At 41.7% G+C, this 23,986-nt stretch overlaps 2 protein-coding genes across 4 annotated transcripts; both read right to left on the bottom strand.

Annotated features, from left to right (window-relative positions):
* Positions 1–340: 340 nt before the first annotated feature.
* Positions 341–7,194, bottom strand: shisa4 (shisa family member 4). Its single transcript, XM_068594314.1, has 5 exons — positions 6,955–7,194; positions 5,057–5,234; positions 3,522–3,658; positions 3,243–3,434; positions 341–2,486 (listed from the first exon to the last, which is right to left on the bottom strand). The coding sequence occupies exons 1-5, from the start codon at positions 7,031–7,033 to the stop codon at positions 2,446–2,448; spliced, it is 627 nt and encodes a 208-aa protein (XP_068450415.1). The 5' UTR covers positions 7,034–7,194; the 3' UTR covers positions 341–2,445.
* A 918-nt stretch (positions 7,195–8,112) lies between these two features.
* Positions 8,113–20,807, bottom strand: ipo9 (importin 9). 3 transcript variants are annotated; one of them, XR_011078598.1, is made up of 25 exons: positions 20,465–20,807; positions 17,979–18,040; positions 17,763–17,849; positions 17,400–17,601; positions 16,908–16,996; positions 16,566–16,652; positions 16,277–16,396; positions 15,993–16,093; positions 15,604–15,662; positions 15,359–15,510; positions 15,148–15,246; positions 14,397–14,503; positions 14,144–14,283; positions 13,747–13,909; positions 12,818–13,044; positions 12,387–12,535; positions 12,095–12,223; positions 11,551–11,826; positions 11,284–11,450; positions 10,737–10,870; positions 10,475–10,594; positions 9,959–10,075; positions 9,775–9,854; positions 8,504–8,988; positions 8,113–8,420 (listed from the first exon to the last, which is right to left on the bottom strand). XR_011078598.1 is itself a non-coding variant. In XM_068594692.1 (24 exons), the coding sequence occupies exons 1-24, from the start codon at positions 20,625–20,627 to the stop codon at positions 8,878–8,880; spliced, it is 3,141 nt and encodes a 1,046-aa protein (XP_068450793.1). In that variant the 5' UTR covers positions 20,628–20,807; the 3' UTR covers positions 8,113–8,877. The 3 variants fall into 3 exon arrangements, 1 of the variants encoding a protein (XP_068450793.1); XR_011078599.1 differs by having other exon boundaries at positions 8,620–8,988; XM_068594692.1 differs by having other exon boundaries at positions 8,113–8,988.
* Between the last annotated feature and the right edge of the window lie 3,179 nt (positions 20,808–23,986).

Raw genomic sequence — 23,986 nt, 5'->3', positions numbered from 1 at the left:
AGTACTCATGTTGGAATAATGCTTTATAAATGATAAATTCATTGTTTATTCATGCTTTACTAATGCTAAATAGTGTGCACTTATTATAAAGTTCTACCATAATATGCAAATGATAAGTTAATGCAATCAGTGTTTTAGGGGCACACATTTCATTTGGATTATTTGTTGCTTGTGATGACGATGAAATGAATCACTTCTGCCAAAGATGAACATGTTTATGGTTCGGAGGTTATTATGGACATCTAGTGGTCAAAATTATGTGAACACATACTTACGTCCCCCTATTTAAATGTGATATGATTTGTTTTTCTTGACAACAAAAAGACACAGCAGACCGAAGTTCTTTTTACATTCCAAAGTTAAATTTTATGTTAATAGAAATAAAACCCTTTTTCACTCACTTTATATTACAATAGCATCCCATATCCATATGACAATAGACAAAAAGCCATATATCCAGACGAGTTATTTTGCCAACTGATGTCCGTTCCATTAAACACACTCATGGAGTTGGTTTAGAACAACAAATAAACAGAAACATCATTGAGCAAAGTTATGTCAAACTACATATGAAAGCATCTTACAAAGAAAAGTCCAGTGTTCTCCGTGTCCTTTACAAAGGCTCCACAAATCTGTACAAATGGACGTCGCCTTCGGAGGAAACGATTTTTTGCTGTAAACTAGCGGTAATAGTACTTTTTTTAGAGACAAGATACAGCAGTGAGTCTCAAAGAAAAGCTCAGGCTTCTCTGATCAATCAGCATAAGTGTTTGTTTTTTTTAATCATGAAATTACACCCAAATCAAGATCATCATCAGACAGCTAACTGCTCAAAGCATGCTGGAGATGCCGTGTTTGACGGTTCATACATCTTACAAAGGGCCCAGGGCTGTCCAAGATGCTAAACCAGACTCAATTCCAGAATAATTACAGGTTACAGGCCCTGTTCTCACTGGAGCCCAAATCTGTAAATGTAAAATTGAAGCAACAGTTTGACATTTTGGGAAAACACGTCTGCTTTCTAGTTGAGCAACTCCAGATGAGAAGATTGATGCACTCCAGTCTTTGAGATTGGGAGCGATCTCCTTTAAATAGGAAATATATTTCACAAAATGTCAAACTATGACTTTAAAGGAATAAATCAACTTTTTCAACAGTAGTGCTTTTTGGCTTTGTATAGTCCACAAGGTGAGAACCCATTCACAGTAAAAGGTAACCTCAATAATAATAATAAATACCAAATGGAAAGATGCCAAAAATGCTAAAACGTCATAATTTATGTTACAATAACAATACCGTATGCTTAAAATAACTTGTTACAATATCATAAAATATTCAGCTGAATAACAGATTTACAAAATAAGTATTTAAATAGTTAATCTCTTTTTTTTCTCTCCATCATGGTTAATTATTGTAAGGCGGGACACTTTGTTTTAACCAAGCAGCAAGACCTGCAACTCCCCTGACCTGATATGTTACACGAAATAAACATTTAACATGACTTTCACTGGAAAACATCCTACGTGCCATTATGGGTTTCATCTAAAGATTTCTAATTATTTTAAAAACAGAAAAGAAGCATGAAGACAGATAACGTTGACTGGGGGTTGCATGCTGATGTCAAGACGTCACATTAGAATGGTGCAGCTAATATCCTATCATGAACAAATTAGTCCTGCCAGATACAAAAAAAAGAGACAAAGTTGGATGACTCAAAGCATCTTACACAAAATTGAGAATACCATAAAACCTTTAGGCCATCTGCCAATTGAAGACAGTATGGCACTGCCTTTGAGCCATGATGTCACCTTATTCAAACATGCCTCTACCACATTACAAAAAACAACATCATATACAGAAATAAAGACATCATGTAATCATATTTTGGAGAGTGTGTGACCTGGAATGTAGCCTATGGCAGTTATCAATTTATTCAAATTTAACAAAAGTGAGGAAGTAAAGCATTTTTCCCTTTGAATAAAAAAAAGGGAGGGCATTATCATTTATTTTTGTAAAAGCCTTTTGACTCCTCCGCTGTTAGGTAATGACCCTGTCGTTGAGGTGAGTGTGCCGCAGCACAAGTGGCAGCACAGAGTCGAGACGCCAGACAGATACTTCCTCACTTTGGTGATGGTGCGCGCGGCCGCCGCCAAACCCGCCGGGAGCAATCGGGCGTCGGGTTGGGGAACAGAATTTGACTTACGTAAATACTCGAGAAAAGTAGGACAACCTTGGAAATAAACAGAGATAAAAACCTTAAAGTGCCTCCCGCTCGTCGAGCCATTATTTTTGAGTGTGTGCGTGTTTGAGTGTGAGAGAGTTGCTGCCTTCTCCTTTTGATACAGTCTTTTCTCTCAGCTGCTGTTGTTTCCCACGGTGTTAGTGCTGGTGTGTGTGTGTGTGTGTGTGTGTGTGTGTGTGTGTGTATATGTGTAGACGAGCCCATCAATGACCAGGATACTGAGGTGGGGAGTAAGGTGGAGGGGCTGAAAGACAAGAGGGATAGAAATATAAAATAAAGTCAGAACTTCATGAATTATTACAAGAAATGATAAAGAATTTTTGACCAAATGAAAACCAAATTCAGCAGCACCTTTCTTCTAAAAAAGAGTTGTTGCGCTATGGACAAAAGGGGTGTGCTTTCAGCAGTTAATTAATACAGTTATTATGGGTTTTTATTATTAATTTAGTTTTAAACTTGCCAGTACTTTTAATTATCTTATGTATTATTTGGTTTTCTTGTAAAGCACCTCGAATGACCTCGGTGTATGACACAGTGCTACTTAAATAAACATTACAATCCCTGGAGCATCAAATATAAAATGTGTGACAGCGGTAGTGGAGAGAACATGGACTCATTAGAATTCAAAGGGTTCATGCTCTTGGGAGGCAATCTCCCTTTTAAATCAGAGATCAGACATCATGCGTTAAAGTTGACCGTGTGTAACAGTTGCTGGTGCTCGACTAACACACTAACAGCCTCAATATATTTTATGGAAATCTGTCCAATAATTGTTCAAGTATCCCAATCAAAAGGACCTAAAAAAAAATGTCAAAATCAACATCTATTGTCTGCTTTTGCAGGGCTAGAAACACAAGGAGTATTATTTCTCCCTGTGCATCTTGGCTCAGGGAGGAAGACTGAATAAAAGCCACTTCACTTTCCCAAAAGTAGGTAGATTATGTTTTGTTGTTAAAGCAGATCAACAAAATATGGACATGAAAGCTGATGCTCCTCTTACCCTGGCTGTATATGGGATCCATCAGGTGTGGTGGGTAATGTCCAGGCTGCATCATCGGGTAATGGGGAGGCATGCCAGGATACTGAGGCGCCATCGGATACCCTGCGTGTAGGTACTCAGATGGTCCTAGTGGTTTTCCGTAGGCGTCATACATGGGCTCCACTGGGTAGCTGGCCATGGGGATATGCTGGGCTGTGGGCCAGAAGTTCAGAATGATGTGAAGGAAACGGTCAGCTCGTGGGTGTCTCCAAAAGAATATTTAAAGAGAGGAGGTCTCACCATCATAAGGGGTCCGGCCCCGCTGCTGCCTTCTCTGATAAAGGTAACAGCAGGAGCACATGAAGCAGCAGACCATGGTCGCAATGATCGCCACAAACAGGAGGATGGAGGAGGCGATGCCGGCCAAAGTGGTGGGGCTGAGAGGAGACACAAAGGAGGGCTTAAGGTACAAAGCATTTCCATATTACTTTGGTTTCACGTTGTCGTCCCTCCATCTCACAGGTCGAGGATTAAAGCGGGAACGGCTGCGATGTGAAGCTTTTGGTTCAGACACAACTTTTACTACAGACTGACCCTGAAACACACGAGTTAGTGATGTACATGTCACGTCTGTCTGTCTCTCCACCAGATTCCATCACCTCATAGGCCCACTGAAGCAACAAAGCCCTCCATTTCAGCTCAGCCGCCGCCCGCTGATCTGATCTTTCACTGGGCTTAATTAGCTGCAGGTTGTCTGCTCGCTACTGGATGGTGATGGATGGTTTTCAGCGCCATGTTTCAGTCTCTCAGGTACAAGCTTGCTTCGTCCGGCATTATCACAAGCCCTCACAGGGGATAGCTGATGTGAGAGAAACGACTAATGAGAACATATTACCCTGCGAGGACCGAAGCAAAGTCATTAAGTCTAATTTGCCCGGTGGGGCATGAGAACAGGCTCGTTTAAGAATGGAGAACGTTTCGCAGACATTACTGGCAGAATGAAGGGTGATGGTGGACTTCATTTTCTGTGTATGTTTGTACAATGTCAAATTTTCTTCCCACTTAAATCCCCTTCTTCCCCAAAGTGACACAAATGTTTCACGTTGAAGTATACAACATTATATAGTTAATGCCTATAATGTAGTTTTTTTGGGGGGGTACTTTTCCTTACTATTAATCTTAACAAATCCTTGATACTTACTCACTTCAATACTTGATTTAATAGATTCATGACAGCATCATTTTAAATTAGTAAATCTTAGTCCCATTAAGAGTAAAATACACGATATAGCAGAGTATACTTGAGGGCGTGACTACCTTGTGATTGACAGGTTGTGACCACAGCGCTGTCCAGTCTGGGAGTTGTCAGAGTTTGCGTCTTAGAACTTGATAAGTGTTGGGTTGTACTTAACTCCACCCTCTTGTGTCACTTGGTTGCAAAAAGCCAAGACAACAGCCAACAGCAAAAATAGCGAAGACCAAAATGCCAAACTTCAGGGCGTCAAAACTGCCACAAACCAATGGATGATGTCACAAATCATCAGCATTTCTTAAATATTAAGGAAAAGTCGATCCAATTAATTACAATGACATAACTTAGGATTTTTACCCGTGCGATTGTGGCCTTGTATTGTTGTATTATATATTTGGATGAGAAGTATTTTTTATCAGGTACATTATATTGGGTAGAATAAAGAATCTGTCTGCCTCCAGAAAATGAATGAAATGTGATCCTGCAGCTAAAGTCTTGGATCATGAACACAGACTTTGTCTCCTGGTGTTTATGAATGAATAAATAAGTCATTAAATCAGACTCCTGCTGTTGCTTCCCCCACCTGAACTGGAAGAGCATGCAGCGCTTCTGCTCCCTCTCTGTGATCACCTTTAAGGCGTCCAGGCAGCAGTAGCGCCGGTGGCAGTTCCCACAGCAGAACGTGATGAGAGGGCAGTCGAAGCCGTTGTGCCAGGTGCCGTTTTTATCCACGTACCACAGACAGTCCTCGTTCGCATCGACTGCAAAACAGATACATTACGAAGTGTGAGGCCGGATGACTCCACAGGGAAGAGGATCCGAAACAAAAAGCATGAGGCCAAACTTCAGTTTATCCTCTAAAGAATATAGAAGTCCCTCCTTACACTTTCTAAGTTTGACTGACGTACTGTTGTTTCTGTTTAGTCACATTTCTCTCAGCGAGTGTAATTCTTGACTGTTCACAGCCACATTGCATTATTCAACAGCTCACTGCCAGAGGATGACAACTGATTAGGGCGGAAGTAAGCTACCTAGGATTTAAAGGACTTGCATGTCTGAAATGAAAAAAGGGGTTAATTTATTAATTCCAGGAATTTCTCTTATTGTCAATTAGTTAATATTTATTTTTAATGAACCAACGTATCCTGTAGTTTACAAAAACATTGCAACCAGTAAACTAATATAAACAGTGCAACATATAAAATTGACTATGATGTAAGATGAGGTGAGAAAAACAAAACTCTCACAATTGAGAACAACAAAATTACATAAATAAAAACACATATCTGTGATGTCACAGTTGTGCGGTCTCTTGGGAGACTAAAGCTCACATAGGGACAGATAAACATCCGGTAGACTGTCTGTCATGAGAATAAATACATAGCGGGTCCTAAACCGAGATGAAGGACCTGCTAGCTCAACGTTACCCCACAACATAGAATTTAAGGCACCGCAAATTACAGCCACCTGCTAAAAACGTCCTGTCCTTTATATTTTACACTCGTTTTCTCACGTCAGGCAGAACACTGAAAATTAAATAACATATTTATCCCCAGAGAGCTGCTCTGGTTGGACTTCTGTGAGTGTATTAAAGTGATCCAATAAAGAACGTGTAGTGGAGATTGTTGAGCCAAGATCTATAGAAACTTGGCTCCTGAAACGCTTTGGACTAATTTGGGATGATGACCTTTGAGATAACCTTTGAGAATACTTATTCTGCCACTTCATATTATAAAATATATTAGTATTATCTGGTTGTTTGCACTATAGTATGCTGTAGTCTTCAAACTACTATTTGCTTTCTAACTGGTTGAATAACAGTTAAAGTAAAAATAACGACAAATACAAATATATTTTTTTATATTTTTGTAGTACTGTGTTGTACATATATTATCAACATTTTTTTGTAAACAAAAGCAATATTTAAAAAGATATAATTTATATTAGCATAATGTATTTTATTGTGTTGCATTAATATCCAGTTTAAAAAAAAAGATTTCATATTACCAGTTTGCCAATATAAATCACTATGAATATCACAAATAAAATAGCCTTGATAAAAAGTAAAATACAAAGTTTGATAAATTAACATAAGGATTAACGTTACATAAACTGCGCCGTGGGGCCAAACTGTTGGGAAATAAAAAGACATTTTCGTAAATTAATTCTTTAAAAAACGACATCCATAGTGAACTCAACACCAGTAAGACCATCAGTTCACAGCATGAATACGGTGGGACTGTAAACATTGAACGGGTTAGTAAACAGCTGTCCAGGCCTCAAAATAAACATCGAGAGGACAAGAGAGCGTGAAACAGTCGGACAGCATCAGGAGAACACGTCGCGCGCCTCCCGACTGCGCTCGCAACGGCTAGAACAGTAACGGCCAATGCCGGCTGAACAGCCGTTAGCGGGGCTCTGTCGTTCGGGTCAAACCGTTAGCTAGCGACGCGCGGCCTGGATGGAGATCCATAATCTTACCCGGAGCGGTGCAGAGGACGACGGCGAGCAGCGCCAAAGTCAGCGCGAGGAGGGACATGTTGCCCGCTGAAAAGAGCATCCTCGTCCTTATTTGAAGCCGAGCGAGCGATATTTTAAAGAAGCGCCGTGAATGAAGGAGAATAACCGGACTAACGGTTGTTCACAGGCGTTATACGAGTTCGGTAGCGGCATAGGAGACGAGCGGCATTATATCCGTTGAAATGACACATCGCGGCTGTGACGCCGCCCGGGACGAGGAGGATGTTGCCTTCACGTACTGCCTGAAACGTCGGGGAAAAACTATCCTCCATCTAGCTAAAGGAAAGAACGTTGTGATCTCATCCCATAGTCCACCACAGGACATTTGGTGCAAGAAGTATATACCGAAATACCATAATACCAAAATACTCCATTACACGTCATGACTAAACAATATTCAGTCTGCACTTTAAAATAAGGTCTTTAGGATTTAGTGCCAGACAGACACAATTTGAGAACCACTGGTCGAAGAGAACAGCTTCGCAATACACTGAATAAACATATGGCAGCATTGACAATTAAAAAAGCTCCTCACATAAAGTACAGTAGGTTCACTTTTCAAACTTAAAGTACATTTGGCGATTAATACTAAGTATATACTTTTATTGAAAGAGGCGGTAACTATATATAGTTTAACTGGCCTGTTGGTTAGAAAGTCCCTCCCTTGCTCAAAGTCTACAAATCACTTATGTTTACGAATAGCATTGAATGCACCTTGAGCACAAAGGCGTTAATAACATTAACTCTGTTGTAATCAAATGTCCCAGTAAGTCCCGACAGGGTGCACGCACACTCAGCTATCACAGGTTTCATTATTTACGCCAGTGACTTGTCAAAATGCATCCTCTGTAAAAGGCCCAGTCTCAATAGTTTCATGAAGTTTAATGCCCTCACGCTATTTTGACAAATTCCACCCAAGGGGACGAATTATTTTAGGTATATTTGTGGAAGTCCTTATTCAGTGTATAATGCAGCAATATCTGTTTTTTGGTTTCTTTGTGCAAACAAATATTCCCATAAAACAAATACTTCAAGTGGTCCCTGTAAAAGATCCGCATACTTTAATATTATTATTTACATTCACCGCTCGGGGAGACAAGAGAAGAATCTCGAAATCAATCTGGAAAGGTTGTCCCTTTGGGACTTTTATTTAGAAATCTCAAATTTCAATGGGTTTACAAGGAAATGACAATGCTGTGAGTCACCATGGCAACACTGAATTTCCCACATACCCACCGAGACACGACAGCCAGCCAAAGAGTTTTTAATTTCCTGTCAGGAACAGTCACTGTTTTTCTGGAATATAAGGCCGCCAATGTTTCTCTCCTTCCCCTGAGAGATCATGATGTTTGTTTGTTTGTTTGTTTGTCTTTCCTTCAATCAATGTAAAGTCTCTCGGGAAGTGTTTTCCATGTCGTCTTTTTACTCTGTTTATACGGAAACACAAAAATAACAGGCCAAGTTACAAATAGGACATGGCAAAATAGTCCGTTCATATTTCATGGTTCACCTGTCCCACTGTGGAGCCTCGACCTTCCTACTCAATCCTCTCGTCCGGTCTGCAATAACTCTAAAACGGTGAGTCCTCTGAATCTTCTTCAAGAACTGACTCAGGCAGTCTCTCACCTCTTCATCCTTCTCGCTTTAACATCAGCAAAGTCCTTCATCCCATCACAAGAATGTAGAAACAGGGGAGTTATGGGTACGTGCGTGTCCATCTCTTTTAACCCGGTTTCCTTCCTCTACCAGGCTGGCCATCGTCTTGATAGAGGACCCTTTCTCCTCTTTCTTCGCCCTGTTGTAAATTTATCATGAGCGCATAGTTGATGGGCCAGTGGGAGAGTTTAGATGGATGAAGACGTGTTGGAGCGGCACACGGCGGGGCTAAAGGCCTATAGACTGCAGGGTTTGTCTCTCGACTGTGTTGAGGTGGCCTGAGAACATGCTGTAACATGGCTGCTGGGCGAACTGCGTCAGGAAGTCCGTCAAGTACGCCTGGGAAAGACAGGAGATACAGTGCAGGTTAATTATAAGGACATCAGTGTAGCTGGAGTCCAGGAAAACAACACTGCACAATCCAGTTATGATTGTTCATCAGTAGTTGCAGTAGTGGTACAATTGTGTGATTCATCAGGCGGCACAGTTTCACCCTAAGGCCTAAAGATCGATCTGATTTGACACTCTGGGAACAAAAACACTCTTACACATAAAATCTATGTGATATACAGTGTTCCTGGCCTTCAGCCATCTTGGTTCTGAGAGATTTGTGTGGCACTTACAACAGCTGGCCAGTGGGAGGCAGTGTATAGGATGACGCAATAACATCCACTGTGGTGGCTGATGATCACCGAATAACATCAAAACCAATGCATGTACAAGAAAACAGCTTTTGAATAGCCATCTCCTGTAGTGACTATTATGCGACATGGTCAGGCAATATGACAATATACATTTATCTACCGTCAGAAATTTGGCCATATAGTTTATACCGTGGTGACTTTTTAACATCTGTTGTATGAGCCCGGTGTAGGCAATGCTGCAAATACAGAGAGCAGGGCTGATTTCCACATATAGTTACTTCTACCCGCAGATAGTTTCTGAATTTATTTTCCAGTAAATAGACAACATCACAACATATCTTGACAACATGAAATTAAATGTACAGATAGATGGTTTTCACCATCAGAGCACAATTTGACTCCCATCTACTGATGCACTAACACCCCGCTGCTACATTTTGAAAAAGAGACATGTGCAACTATAAGTTTAGAGTTAGTGTACCTGCAGATCAATCTGATATATGGGGTCTTTCAAAGCATCGACATCATCCTCATCATCATCATCCTCGTAATAATCATCATCTGTAAGACAGAAACACAGCAGGAAACTTAGTGACCCGAAACAAAGTTTTACGACAATAGTAAAAGCAAGAAGTGGAATTGAGGCACTGGGGAGATACTGGTACCGTATTTCTTCGAGGAGATGAGATCAGAAAGCAGCTGCCCCGGGAGGCCGTCATCGTCGTCGTCGTCATCATCATCACCACCCCCATCTTCATCTTCCTCCCACATACCGCTGGAATCTAAGACAAACGACAGCTGGTTGCAAAAAATGTCTGCGGTTGTATTCTTTAGTTTACAGGCAACTACAACTTGGCAATCTTCCTGTGAGTCCAGTAGGTTTCACCTGCCAAATATGTGAAACACCACTGCAACTGTTTTGTAGCTAAAGTGGACCGGACAGTGAACGTTACACTTCATTCATACCCAGAGAAACTTTGCTCCTAAATTGTCAGAAAGAATCAAATATCACCACAGTGGGGCCCGGCACTGAAACCTGCGCGAAACAGCTGATGCAGTTTCCTACAGCAGAAAGATTTCATTCTTGTTCGTTAAAAGTCCCATTAAAGCTTCACTAGGTGAAACCCTGAACCTTTGTTTTGGAGGTCCCAACTGAAAGCCTCTGCAATATTTGTATTCACCATGACTCCAGTCGGCGGCATTCGTCCTGCTAGCGTTCGCCTCCACTACCGTCGACAGCTCATTGATGATCAGCTTAAAGATCTTTACAAGCAAAGGAATGTTGGTCCACCTCTCTGGGTCTGTGGAGAAGAAATAAACATTGAAGAGCCCGAAGTAACAGAGCTCATTGCACCGTCCTGTGGTACATCTTCTGATATCGCTGTGTGGACGTAATGTATTGTACACATTCAACTATCTCTAGGTCCATTTTGCTGCACTTACTCTTGGCAGATTTAGAGCGTGTGCGGATGCCGTCTTCAGGGCTGTAGATCTCGTCTCCCTTCACCACGATGTCCTGGAGACGTTTGTCGTCAGTGTTGAGACTGTGCTGAAGCAGCTTACAGAGAGCCACCGTGCTGAAGAGAGAGAAAATAAAGATGGGAAAAAAAAGACAAAAGTGTCAGATATATGGCAAGGTTGGGGGGAAAACTACCGGGAAAGAAAATGTATTAAAACATTTGTATTTATTTTTAAAATCACCAAAATTGCCTAGCCTTTTAGTTTAAGGGTATAATTACACTAAAAATAACTAGTTTGTATGCATGTGGAAAAAAAACGGGGCATGAGAGTTTTCAAATTTGGGGATAACGGCTCACTTTGTAGATACTTTATAGATGCCAGTTATAGTGTTGTGCACATTTATACACCGTTTACCAGCAGCTGACGTGGACATGTTGATGATAAAATCTACAGGCAAGGAAAATAACGGCAGTTGAATTTTTTTTGTCTTTTATAGATGTTGTATAAGTGATGAATGAAAATGTCTGACCTGACTTTACCCTCGTACTGTCCGTAGAACAGGTGCTGCCTGCTCATCCACTCCGTCATGACGAACTCCAGCGCAGGTTTCCCCGTCGGGCCGGGCAGGCTGCACAAAAACTCCAACAGAGGCTCCAGCTGGGAGTGAACCAGGTGGGCAAACACCATGATCAGAGACTAAAGAGAGATTAAAGACCAGGTTATCACACACATCAAAAACAGGCTTGATTGTTCAGTCTGACGTAACAGCCACACACCAGCTCCGCCTCTTACCTACCTGCATGACACTCAGAGTCTCAGCTTGCTGCATCTTGCTCAGAATCGCTCGGAGGATCTGGTCCAGCTGTTCCCCGAGCTGGGTTCCCGCCCGAGAGATCAGTGTGGACACCAACCTGCCCACGAAGGCGGCCGTAAACTCGGAGGTCCGGGGGTCCAGCAGCTGGTTGACCACCTGCATGACGTACCAGACGCCGCTGTTCCCCTGCTCGTCCCTCCACTGAGCAATCTGCTCGAGGGCAACGGAGACGTACGCCCGCAGACACTCGCCTCCGTTCTGGAGAGGGGGGGAAAGTGGTGAAAGAGCAGAAGTAAAAAGGAGAGTGAGGGGAGAACGGCCTTGCCACATACTTCAGTTTTTAAATCAGCACCAAATCAATATAATTTTTTTTGTATTTTCTCTTCAAAACAAGAATGTGTGATTAGGGATTAATCGGAAGACCCTAAGTAAAACTAAAAAGTGGTATTCTTACTGAAGAAGGTCGTGACATTGGCTGGTAAACATCCTTTTTCCTTATAAGACGCAAAAACGTTGTTGGGTTTACCTGCATGATTGTGTTGTCATCAGTGCGTAAGCTGCACTGTGCCACCACAGGGAATGCCTGACACACTAGCATCTCTGAGAGAGGGGGTTTGGTGTTTCGGACGACTGTGGTCAGGATGTCAATAGACGTCTGTCGTGCAGAAAAAGTTGTGTTACTCGCCGGAAACCACTTTATTATTACAATACAAAGCAGAAAATGTTTTAAGTTTGATTCTGTAACATTTTCAGAGGGGCCATATGTAAATAAAGTTAAGTTTTAGATGAAAAAACTGGCCGTGCCATTAGGTACTTACAGCACAGAGTCCCGTGGGGATCTTGTCGGCGGGAGCCTGCATGATGCTGACCAGTGTGGGGATGAGACGCATCTGCATGGGGCCCTGGCAGCCTTCGATCTGTGCCAGCTCCTTAAAGATGTCCTGAGCCAGGGACGCCACAACAGGGTCTGGGGAGGAGAGAAGATCCGAGGCAAATCAAATCTCTGTCTCGCACTCAACATGTCTAGGGCATTATCTAGAAAGTCTGAAAAAGCTGCCACACTTTGCAAAGAGAAACTGAATCCTGATAATCCTTGTCAAAGAATGAAAAGACATTTTAAATATTCCATTGAACGTGTAAAAGGAGGAATTAGGAGGAAAAAAACATAAAAGGAAGTTGAAATATAGAGTTAGGTGAGAAAGTAGTATAAGTCTATTAGAGGAAATGGTCAGAGGAGCTATAGCAGTACCATTGTTATATTTAAGGAAAATAGCAATGGTGAGGGGGCAGATTTTGTTCTCGGCATTGGTGGTGAAAACCGGGTCGACGGTGCAGACGATGCACAGCGTCTCCATGACGAGGGTGAGCACCTCGGAGCTGAATTGGGCAGCCAGTTGGACCAGTCCCTCGAGGATGCTGGGGAGGAAGGGCTGAAGGACATGGGTGCTCTCTGACAGCTTCAGCTGATCACAATACCTGGAGGAAGACAGTAATGATGAACAGGCAGTATGCAGAGATGTAAAACCAAAAACAACATTGAATCTACACTGTATATTTTAAGCAGAAGACATTTGGGGAAATGCCATTTGTTGAGAATTAAATGAGAAGATCAATATCACTTTGATATACGCATGGTAAATTAAAAGCTAAAGGTTAGCTTAGTTTGGCATAAAGTCTGTAAACAGCTCGTTAGCTCATTCCAAATATAGGAACGTCCATCTACTGGCATCTTTCAGTCTCAGTAACTAGCATGAAACATGTGGTCTGTTGAATGCATGCAAAACCCAACGTGTGCTAACATGCTGTAGCGTCATATTTACCATAAAGACATCAATAGCATCTTCTGCTGTAAATTTGTATTTCTTCATTTAATTTTCAGCAAGAATATGAAACTATTGCCATAACCTTTCCTATACTAGAGAAAACAATCAGTTTTTCAACATAATAAAATGTGTTCAGCTTTATTGTCAGCAAACTCTTACAGAAAGCTATTGAACTAATACAGTGTTTAGGTTTTTAACACTTTGAGCATGAACAATGAGAAGAGCCAGGTGTCTTGATGCTCGTTCTGTGGTTTCTGGCTTTCAGATGAATGAAGTTCATTGCTTATCGTGTTAAATCACAAACATCGCGTACATCCTCTGTTTGTGAGTACAGTCAAAAACACAACTTGCTCACCCCCAGATGGCCCTGACCCCGGAAATGCGGACAGAGGGCGGCTGGCTGTCGTGGAGGCCGCTGACGGTGGCCTGAAGGAACTGCTGGATGAGTTCAGGAGACATGGCTGCTGTGAAGCGACTGGCCGCCCACAGAGCTCGGCCGAGGAGGAACGGAGACGCCGCTGGTCAAGAGAACAGACAAACAAGAGACGGCAGTGAAGAACAACACAAGAGAAGTAAAAAAGAATTTAATGTGCTGGAATATTTATTCAATAACTAATTATTTACACTGTTGTGGCAATGTGTTCCTTGTGAGAAACTGGGTCACTAACGGAGGAATAAACTATATCGATCACATACAGTTCAGAAAGTTAGTACTTGTGTTCTTTGTGCCATGTTGTCAGTTTGAGACTCACCTGGCAGGTTGAGATCAGCAAGGATAACGCCGGCCAGGAAACCATGCATGTCAAACTGAATACGACCGTTCTTTACGTTCTCCGTGATGATGGTTTTGACAGAGCCGAGGGCCAACATGCAGGCCTCATGGATCTTCCACCTAGTTAAAAATAAACAAAAGAAAATTCATACTTTTCTGACGTGAAATTAGGACAAATTCAACAAGGTTTTAAGACCAGACACTGAGAAGTAGTCAGAAAAGTTTCCCCTCACCAGTGCTCATTGCCACTGTTTTTGGCCTGCTCTGCCTCCTGGAGGTGTCTGGTCGCTGCCGCTGCCAGCGCTGCAGCGCTCTCGTTCTGAAACTCTGCAGCAACAGCCTGCACGCAGGGGTCAAAGGTTATACCATCATTACGCACACTCTCAGAGTGGACCACAGGCCTGTGAAGTGAGCCTATGTGCAAAGACTGGCAATGAAACAACTGCAAACTTAGAAATACTGGACATTGATGACCTGTGTTCTACATGCGAGAGCACTGCTTAGCGTTTCTATGACTGAACACTGCAGAGAAGAAACCCTGTTTTTAAGGACGAAAGCAACTTGGTTAACCAGAGGCCTTGAGTGTTTGCAGATGCCGTAAGTGTAGGAAGGGAAAGAAGGCGTATTTCTTCGGGACTGTGAGGAAACAATGAACATTTTTAGATCAGACTGGAACTTGTTTAACATAAATAGTGACTGACATACAGAAAACAAAGCAATTATGATAATCTATTGGCAGACGGGGAAATGTGTTTCTTTGTCGTAGTGACACCTTACACAGAAACCAAAATAAACAGGGATGAAAGACGCTCAATATATACAGCAAAACTCAATAAGTATTTTCACAAGTGTATAATTTAATCAAATCCTACACTGCACTTTTAAAAGGAAACTCTCAACTATACAGTTACACAAGAAGTAACTTTTTGGGGCTTGAAAGATTTGTTGTTAATTTACAATAAGAGTTCAAGGTGTTTAACTCACGAGCAGCAGGTCCTGCGCAGAGATCCTGACAGAGTAGGAGAAGGTGTCATCATCCTCGTCCTCTACAAACTGCTGGGGGTTGGCTGTCCACGCTTTGATCTGAGAAAACAAGAGGGGGAACACTTTTTTTTACAGCTCATACTTCCATCTCTTCACATACCCACTCAACAGCAATTTTAACCTCATGTGATCATCAATCGGTGCGCCTCACCTGGTCTTCGGTGATCTGCATGTACAGGATAACGTAGTAGATGAGTTCGGGCAGGGCTTTCTTCACTGTGCTCTTGAACTTGTTGTTCTCCAGCAGCGTGTGGACAAACTCAAAGATGCTGAACACCAGATTCTCAAAACCCAAAACCTCACCTGCGAAAAAGGAGCGAATGAGAAGATTAAAAAGTTGATTCGAATGCTATTTTTTCAAATTAATATTGCATGCAGTGAAAGTGCGTCACTCACCATCTGAGTCTATTGGGTCATCCACTTCTTCTGTGTAGTTGACCTCTGTTCTTACATAAGTGAACATATGGTTAAGAAATACTTCACAACAGAAACCGTTTCAACCTGCAGAACTTTTAGTTTTCATTTGTTGTTTGTACTATTATTACAGGATTTTTTTTTCATTTTGGTTCACTGATTTGAATCGGAAAATATTCAATGAGTGGCGTACACAACCTTTATTTTAGAAGTAAAACTAGCAATCTTTGCAAATAAACATATCATTTTTGTCGACGTGAAACTATTTTGATATTGCTGACCAAGCAGGTGACTTCCATGAAACAGAGTAAGCTGCTGAAGTGAGGTGGATTATTATTAGCTAATCTGCAGTTTGGTATTGTAAAGGATATAAAGCTGCACTTTCAGTCAGTGTATTCCACACAATGGGTAATATCTGCTGCATGGAGGACACCATGGGTTTGGGGAAGTTCCTCACCAACGCCGTTACCGCCTGCGGGAGAGAATAAAAAATAAATACTAATTTACAAAAATGACATACTACTTCTCTCATGTGACCAACGCACTGCTGCATACCACCAACCAACTTCTTGAGGTGACTTTAATTTATTTACTATTTAAATAAAGATTATTGGAGACATTCAAAGGTCACTCCCAGGTCTGTAATGTCTCTCACCTTGAGGACTTCCATCTTTAGGCCGCTATCAGACGAGGCTCCATCGGGCATCTGCAAAGCCTGCACAAACGCTTCTGTGAACTGCTGCACCACGGGGAAGATCAAGGCTTTGGCTGCACCCTACAAACACACACACAGATAAGAGGGACAGTGTCATTACAAATCAGATATTGACATGTTAGTCACGCATGTTACGTCCTATTTGTTAAAAAAAACAAAAAGAAGGTATGTCATATGAATGTACGAATGTGTGAAGTAAATATATTACGCAATTATTCACATGACTCACCTTCTCAAGCTCTTCAATAGCACAGATGAGGTTGGCACAGGTGGTGAATATCTCCACTGCTCTGGATCGCGTACGAATACTGTACACCTGTAACAGTTATATAAGTTATGAAAAAAAGGTAGCCAAAACGTAATATTACACAAACACAGTGCAGAACTATTAGGGATATTATTAGTTACATAGAATTGTACAGCTCCCATTGGTTGTTGACAAAATGTGTGCCTCTAGAAAAACAAGATACTTGAAGAAGAATTTTACCCTTTTTGAAACACTGTTGTGCCAAAGTACATCATGCCACGCCACACTTCAGAAAACCAGCAGAGATCAAAGTTGTAGTCATACCTCAGCCATGGTGAAGATCTTGTACATTTCAGGTAAAATGACTGGAGCCACCAGCGGCATCTGTGTATCCGTCACCTCCCGAGTAAACTCTGGATTTAACACACAACTTGTTGTTAGATAAACAAAAAGAAACATTTAAAGCCTGCCTGGGTTTTCTCAAGTTTTTATTTGTTAAAAGGAACATTTCTACCATAGCAAAATATGTGAGGGTTGGCAAAAACACATTTGATAAACATCCTGACAGTCTAAAATCACAAGTTGGAGATATGAACAAAACCGTTTTTAGGCTATACAAGTTTTAATTGGACTCAAACGTGTATGAACAGATCAGTGTCCAATACCAACAGAAAGAGAAAAATACAGTTTGATGAACTCTAATTGCTCTGAGCTGGAGTATTACATAATAACACTGCCTTTGCCTTTCGAAAAAAGTAATTTATATTAATATTATATTTTAAAGGATGTACATCACATGTGCATCTTATTTTATACCTGTGAGGACCCTCATGGCCCCGTGCACAGCATTGACGTCTCCGCTGACCAGCATCTCCATCAGCAGGGTGAACAGCTGTGGCCAGGCCTCAGGCCAGTCCCAGTGGGCGATGGCTGACACGGCGTACGCGACGCTGGAGCGAACTTTACTGATCGCCTCCCGCAAACCGCTTGGTAGCAACTCCCTGATGGCGGCTTTAGCCTGGAGAGGGACAACAGGACTTTAACAACATCTGGCTAAAAAATGTTTTTTTTAAAGCCCTCTGCGATCAAATTAAAATTGTGTGCAAAATATTTTCCAAAGGAATACAACTTCTGCCTGGAACAGACCAAGAAATGTATTGAGGATGAAGAATGGTTTACCTGATCTGTAGTTTCAGGAGGCCTGAATTTCTCTGACTGGGAACACCAGTGAGTTTCCACATATTGCTTCAGGATAACTGACGCTAACTGCAAACACAGGCAACAAGACAGACATCTGTTAAATGGCACAACCAGACGCACACCATGATCAAAAGCTTTGTTTGACATGCACGTGGGCTGGACATCCTTTGCCAATGTTGACTGTTGTACACTCACCTGACGGATTGCGAGTGCTCCCTGAGGATCAACTGTGAGTTCTGCCAGATGGACGCCAAACTCTACAATATCAATATATCAGCAAAGACAAAAGAATGAATACATTTATGAATGTAAAAATGAACATAACATACACAATAACAGCAGGCAGAATAAGGAAGCTACTGGAGGGAATCATGTCAAGTGTTTGTCACCACACAGAATCACAGTGGTTGTAACGACAACACTGATAAACAAGATGAATTAGTCTTTCAAACAAATCTCTACAAATTCCTCCAGGTCATGAGTCATGAGCCAAATCTAACTACACAGACTCACGGTTATGATAGTTGCTGAAGTTGCCAAAACATAATGATTTAAATATTTTGCGTTTTATACATGTTCCTTTCTGGTGTTGTTGTTTAAGTTGTTCAGATCATTTCTTTTCACTTTAACATCGAAAGAGACTTTTCCCGTTAAAGCATGAAAAGTATGTGTGTGTGTTTTTTTTTTTCTTTGATCCCAAATTTTAACTATATAGCACTTCTGGAAGACAAAATAGCTGCTGCAGCATGATGATAAAAAGCCCCTCTGTGATGCCACGTTAAAACAAAGAAATACAACACAAGAAAGCCAAAGTATATAGTCAGAACAAACAAACAAACATGTAATAGTCTCTTAGCGGGACCTAAATATGACATGTTTAGTGGTGTTGTGAGCCTGTGTACTAAAATAAATTACAACATTGATATAATTTGGTTCCAAGGCTAACGACATTGCAACAACTGATGAGCTATAACGCACAACGGAGTACACCGATTTGAAACAGGTATGACAGGAATGCAGAGTGTGTGTATGTGTGATAAATACAGTTCGGGATCAGCGTCAACCTCAGCTCTGATCCAGCTCTCTCTCACTGGGTTTTACTAAGAGTGACATCAGGCGCCAGAAGACAATGTTAGTGCTGACAAACTACAGAGTGCCTGCCTTAGAGAGGGGCCAGCGGAAAGGGTCGGCCTCGCTGCGACGCTACAGTGTAGCAGACAGACAGTGTTCACAATTAGCCTTTCACCGGGGCACGAGGATCGCAGAACAGACAATGGCAAGTCTAGCCACTAGGTACTGTATCTATGTCACAATTGAGCGCTATGTCAAAATCTAACGCATTGGTTCTATATCCATAATAAACACAACTGTCACCAATTGTTTAGATAAGGTATACTGTCAAGTTCATAGTATTTCTCAACTCCTAAACTTCATTTTGAGACCTTTTATGAGCATGTAACTAGCAATTACAAGATGCAATAGGCCACTTGTGTCACTGCTAAGTAAAAGTGCAATAGGTAAATAGTTTGTTTAACTGTTTATTTGCCCACCAGAAGAGACAAGTACTTAACGGGTCTGATTTAGCAACAACAGCATCTGCTTATAAGTCTCGCAATTCACGCCTCAAGATGTTTTTAGGGCTTTTAGATAACCTCCATGACACGTTAACTGTCATTAAATAGTTATACATTTGAGACACAAAGTGCCACTATGCTTATATCGCTATATATTCTAGGTTTGATGGATACATAATCCTAAAGATGGATGTATACAGGTGGAAACATGCATTTTAACTCATATCAATAGGATGATAGGGAATAGGAGGAGCAAGAAAGCTAATTTTGGGCAAATCATGTTTCTGTGAAAAAGTAATACTTAATAGTATTATGAACTTCATGGACTCTGGGACAGTAGTGGTTATCTTTCCCTCCTTCACGTTTATGATGCTGATGGTGCTGATGATGACTTGGGATCCATCTTCACGGGACAATCTGTCACAGGGCAATTCTGTGGCGTCTTCATGAACCGGGGAATAAATGAATAAAACTTCTAGAGACATTTAGAAGTCCGTTTGCATCTCACTACACGCACGCTGGTCGATAAGTACAGACGGTTTAATGAACGGTTGCTTCAGGTGACTAAAAAGCAGAGCTGTCATAATTACGTTATCGAGTTCCAAAGTGCTCGCGACCAGGAAAGGTTCTTGTCTTCAGGTCTGTGACATAACGTGAGATAACGTGAGAAAACGTCACGCTAACTGCACGTTAAATTAGCCGTAGTCCACCCTGTTGCTGTGCTGTTGAGGCCGCCCCCCCACCTCCCTTCCATGTGCTTAATGTAACTGACTTAACGTTACCAGCTAAAGTTATCGGGTACAGTTGTGACACGGTTGGCTGTCAGTTTGAACAAGATTTTGAGCCACCACGGCCATCGCTAACTTTCTGTTCATATGGCCTTTTCAGGGAGCTGAGGCACTAAGTTAGTGCCCCGGCTAACATTTGGACGGTTAGCTCCTTCTCGGCGGAGCACAAAGTTAGCGCCGATAAAAGCAGCAGACAGCTGTCCGCGTGCGGCTCGTCTCTGAAAGAGGCCCCCGGGCCGTTAATGAGCGTGGGCACCGGGGAGCTAGCAGCCGTTAACTCCTTCAAACTGCCGGTTAAAAACCGACTACCACCACTCACCCTCTGTCACTTCCAGCACTTTGATCTGCTCCTCCGCGGCGGCGCGCACTTCTTGAACCGGGGACAGGATGGCCGTCAGCGTCTCGATCAGAGCCTCTTTCAGTCCCTGCTGTACCGGGCCGGCGGCCGAACCGGACCGAGCACCACCACCCGCCGCACTCATCCCTTGCCGTGTTTTCACCCGCAGCACGCGACAGAGTCAGTCCACCACCAACACCGACAGTGCCACCCGGGGAGGAGCAGAGAGCCACAGCGACGGATGCGAAGCGCGCCAATGCATGATGGAAACGTGGAGGCGGGGCTTCGCGGGAGGAAGCGCAGGGTGTCGTCCGGTTCGACCCACGTGTTTTGTTTTTGGACCTGTCTTTGTTTCTCAACTCGGACTCCCTCTAGTGGTGCGGGGGGGAAACGACGTATCGTCGTCAACGTCACCACGTCAATTACAGCGATACACTGTTTGCAATGCATACAGCAACTTGTGACTAAAACCTTAGACGTATTGTTTGAAGACAACTATGTTGTCAACTAGAAAAGGGTTTTAATAAATAGAAAGTTGGTTCAAACAGGAAAATTGACAATGTGAAATTAACACATCAAAACCCAAGTAAACCAATCATCTGCTATACTCTCCCAGATATAAATCTTGCGGGCATAGTGCAGCTGTGAAGTATTGCATTGCACATGCATGAAAAACACCTTTTTTGACATCACTGATCACTGGCCAATGTACACCACAGGAGAAATAAATGATGTTTGCTTAATCTCGGCTACTTCTGTCTTCTCTAGAAGCTGGAATAATGAAAAAAGACAAACCATGATTTGGAGATGTCTTAAAACATGTCTCTGGGAATCTTTAAAGAGTTTCTCAAAATTGAGGCTTTGTGATAAATAAAAAAAAGGAATGACAGCAATTGGCGAAGTGTGTGGAGGCTTTCTAGCAAACTTCAAAATCATGCATTTTTTATTTTTTTTATTTTATTCATTTAGTTATGTAATTTTAAGGCCTTTTTCACATATGGCAGATTAACATGAAAGCACGGGTGTAACAATACTTACAAAAATACGCTGCAACAGGGCCGGTTTCAGCTTGCAATTTCAATAATAGCTGGCCATCTTGTGCAGTACCGTCCAAAGATTTATGAAGTGGACAACAAACCGGTTGCTGGTGCAAATCCCTGGCTAGAAGATCATACTTTTCTGGTATTTGTAAGCACTGAAAGCGCTTTATACAACACACACACACACAAACACATTAATGCACTGGTGGCAGAGGCTGCACAAGGTTCCACCTGCTCCTCGGCCTTGCGATAACACACACATTCACACCGATGGGAAGCCATTGGGATTTGGTATCTTGCCCAAGGACACTTTCACAAATAACTGCTAGGGCCAGCGATTAAACCACCTACCTTATGATTAGTGGATGCCTGCTCTCCTTTTCTAAACCTGGAAAAAGCCCCTTTAAAATCCCATGAAGGGAAATCTCAAGGCTATTTTAGACAACCGTGTGATTCAAACTGTGTGACAGCAGTTCGGGGAATACCCATTCATATTTAGACACGGCAATGCCCCTGTACACAGAGTTAGGTTGATAACAAATAGTTTGGTGTGGAAGAACCTTCAGAGAGCCCTGACCTCAACTCCATCCAACACATTTGGGATGAAGAGAAGCAGGCCTTACATCACCAAACAGTGTCAACATCTTGTGGAAACCCTTCCCAGAATTGTGGAGGTTCTTGTAGAATCATATTATGGCCATGGTTTGGGATTGTGAAGTTCAGAAATCCCATCGTTGTAATGTTCAGGTGTCCACATTATTTTGACCATGTAGTATGTTTGAATTTATATAGCCTTCAACATCACTTTCACGACATCCGCTAAGTTTCCCACCCAATTATTCGGATACAGACGGGGTTAGTTATGTAGATTAACTCGTTGCAACAGGCACTTTGTCAGCTGCAAAGGATTAAAAACCTCACAGCATCTTATGTGAACAGGTGTAGTCTCACCTGATCTTAAATATGGGCTTACACTTTTATGTATATGTGTATTTATAGTTTTCCATTCTTCACATAGATGAAGATGATTTTAAACCACTATGAAATCCTGTTGTTCCAACGCGTTGTAGACTGATAGAGGATTGGCCAGGTTTCAACGAGCATACGACACGCTTCGCTTCCTCTTGCATCTCCACAATTTAGAAGCCCTCTCTGGTTATTTTCTGTGTGTTGCAAATGCATCCTCGTTTAATTTATAACAGTTTAATCTCCAGAGGAATCTTCTCAGTCGGTCAATTTCTTCATCCAGGAGCTTGTGAGTCAATCCTAATGCCGTAGTACTCATACTGAAGTTTTGTTTTTCAACCTATATTAAATCATAGGTTGTTTAGAATAATACACCTAACTCTGCGAGACTTGAGAAATAAGGCACCGATGTCATCAGCATATCAAGGTCATGGTGGGGACATCTTTCTTGAATCTTTGACAAGAAATCTTCATCAGTTGTGCAGAATGTGACTTTAAAAAACACAATACCCCTTTAAGGCTGATGGGTGTCAGAAACAGGGATTAGTTTACTCTCTGGAGCCAGTTTATTAGGCACACCTAGCTCAAATGTATACCGTCTGACACAACAGAGAGTCAATAAATCTGAATTTCACTAATGGTTCAATCTTCAGAATTTGTTTAAAAAAGTTTAAAGATCTTTATCGAACCTTATTGTGCCTTTGAAGGCTACAGTTTTAGTAATGTTGATCCTCTTTAATACTGCTTCTGGAAATGTATTTTCATTGAAAGGCCCCTTATTGAATTAGTTTGCATGTGTATTTATTTGTATATGCAGGTTTGTTAGTGTGTGTATGGTATTTAACATGTTTGCTTCTATAGATCCGATTTTTTTCACATTGTATTTATGTCTGTGTATTTTTCATTTTTTACCTTGTAAAGCATTTAGCAATCTTTGGTTTTGATAATTGCAAAATGAACAAATCAATCACAGGACACGAAGGGGGGATTTACTTCAGGGCGGTGCTTAAAATGAGTGCACCTAATGAACTAGCAGCTGTATGCATGTGACGTGGATGTAGAGAGGATTCAATATTCTCAGCCTCAGAATGAACCAAACACTAATACAACTGTTTCTTCTTGTTTAAGCATAAAGAATTTGGTTTATGTAGAAACAAGTAATGTTTTGCAACTGGATTTCCCTCTTCTTCAAAAGAGTTAAAGCTAAAATTAAAATTAAAAAAATGAATACCCATCCCATTGCACCCGGAAACGCCAGCTTCTGAAAATGTATGCAGATGTAACTGACAAAGCAAAAAGAAACCTGGGGGAGCGCTCACAAGGGAGATGTATATATCAGTGTACAGTGTGTGTGTGTGTATATATATATATATATATGAAAAATATTAAATCTGAAATATATTTTATATATATATATTAAATCGTGTTATGGTTCAGTCTCTTTTGCTACACAGCATTAAGTTGGTGTGCCTTATCAATTTTTTTTTCATACTCCCCC

Source organism: Clinocottus analis, unplaced genomic scaffold (genome assembly GCF_023055335.1).
Source record: "Clinocottus analis isolate CAN_PGR_092001 unplaced genomic scaffold, fCliAna1.0.p SCAF_3, whole genome shotgun sequence".
Classification (NCBI taxonomy): domain Eukaryota; kingdom Metazoa; phylum Chordata; class Actinopteri; order Perciformes; family Cottidae; genus Clinocottus; species Clinocottus analis.
This window is presented reverse-complemented; position numbering and strand designations above follow the sequence as displayed.

Bases quoted from the DNA above. Each gene is read 5' to 3' on its own strand.
- shisa4 (XM_068594314.1), bottom strand. From the start codon at position 7,033: ATGCTCTTTTCAGCGGGCAACATGTCCCTCCTCGCGCTGACTTTGGCG. The intron at 5,235-6,954 runs GTAAGATTATGG...TCTGTTTTGCAG, and splicing joins CGTCCTCTGCACCGCTCCGG to TCGATGCGAACGAGGACTGT. The intron at 3,659-5,056 runs GTGGGGGAAGCA...GTCTCCTCTCAG, and splicing joins TGCATGCTCTTCCAGTTCAG to CCCCACCACTTTGGCCGGCA.
- ipo9 (XM_068594692.1), bottom strand. From the start codon at position 20,627: ATGAGTGCGGCGGGTGGTGGTGCTCGGTCCGGTTCGGCCGCCGGCCCG. The intron at 16,397-16,565 runs GTGAGTCATGTG...GTGTGTTTGTAG, and splicing joins CTATTGAAGAGCTTGAGAAG to GGTGCAGCCAAAGCCTTGAT. The intron at 14,284-14,396 runs GTGAGGGGAAAC...ATTTTTAACTAG, and splicing joins AACAGTGGCAATGAGCACTG to GTGGAAGATCCATGAGGCCT.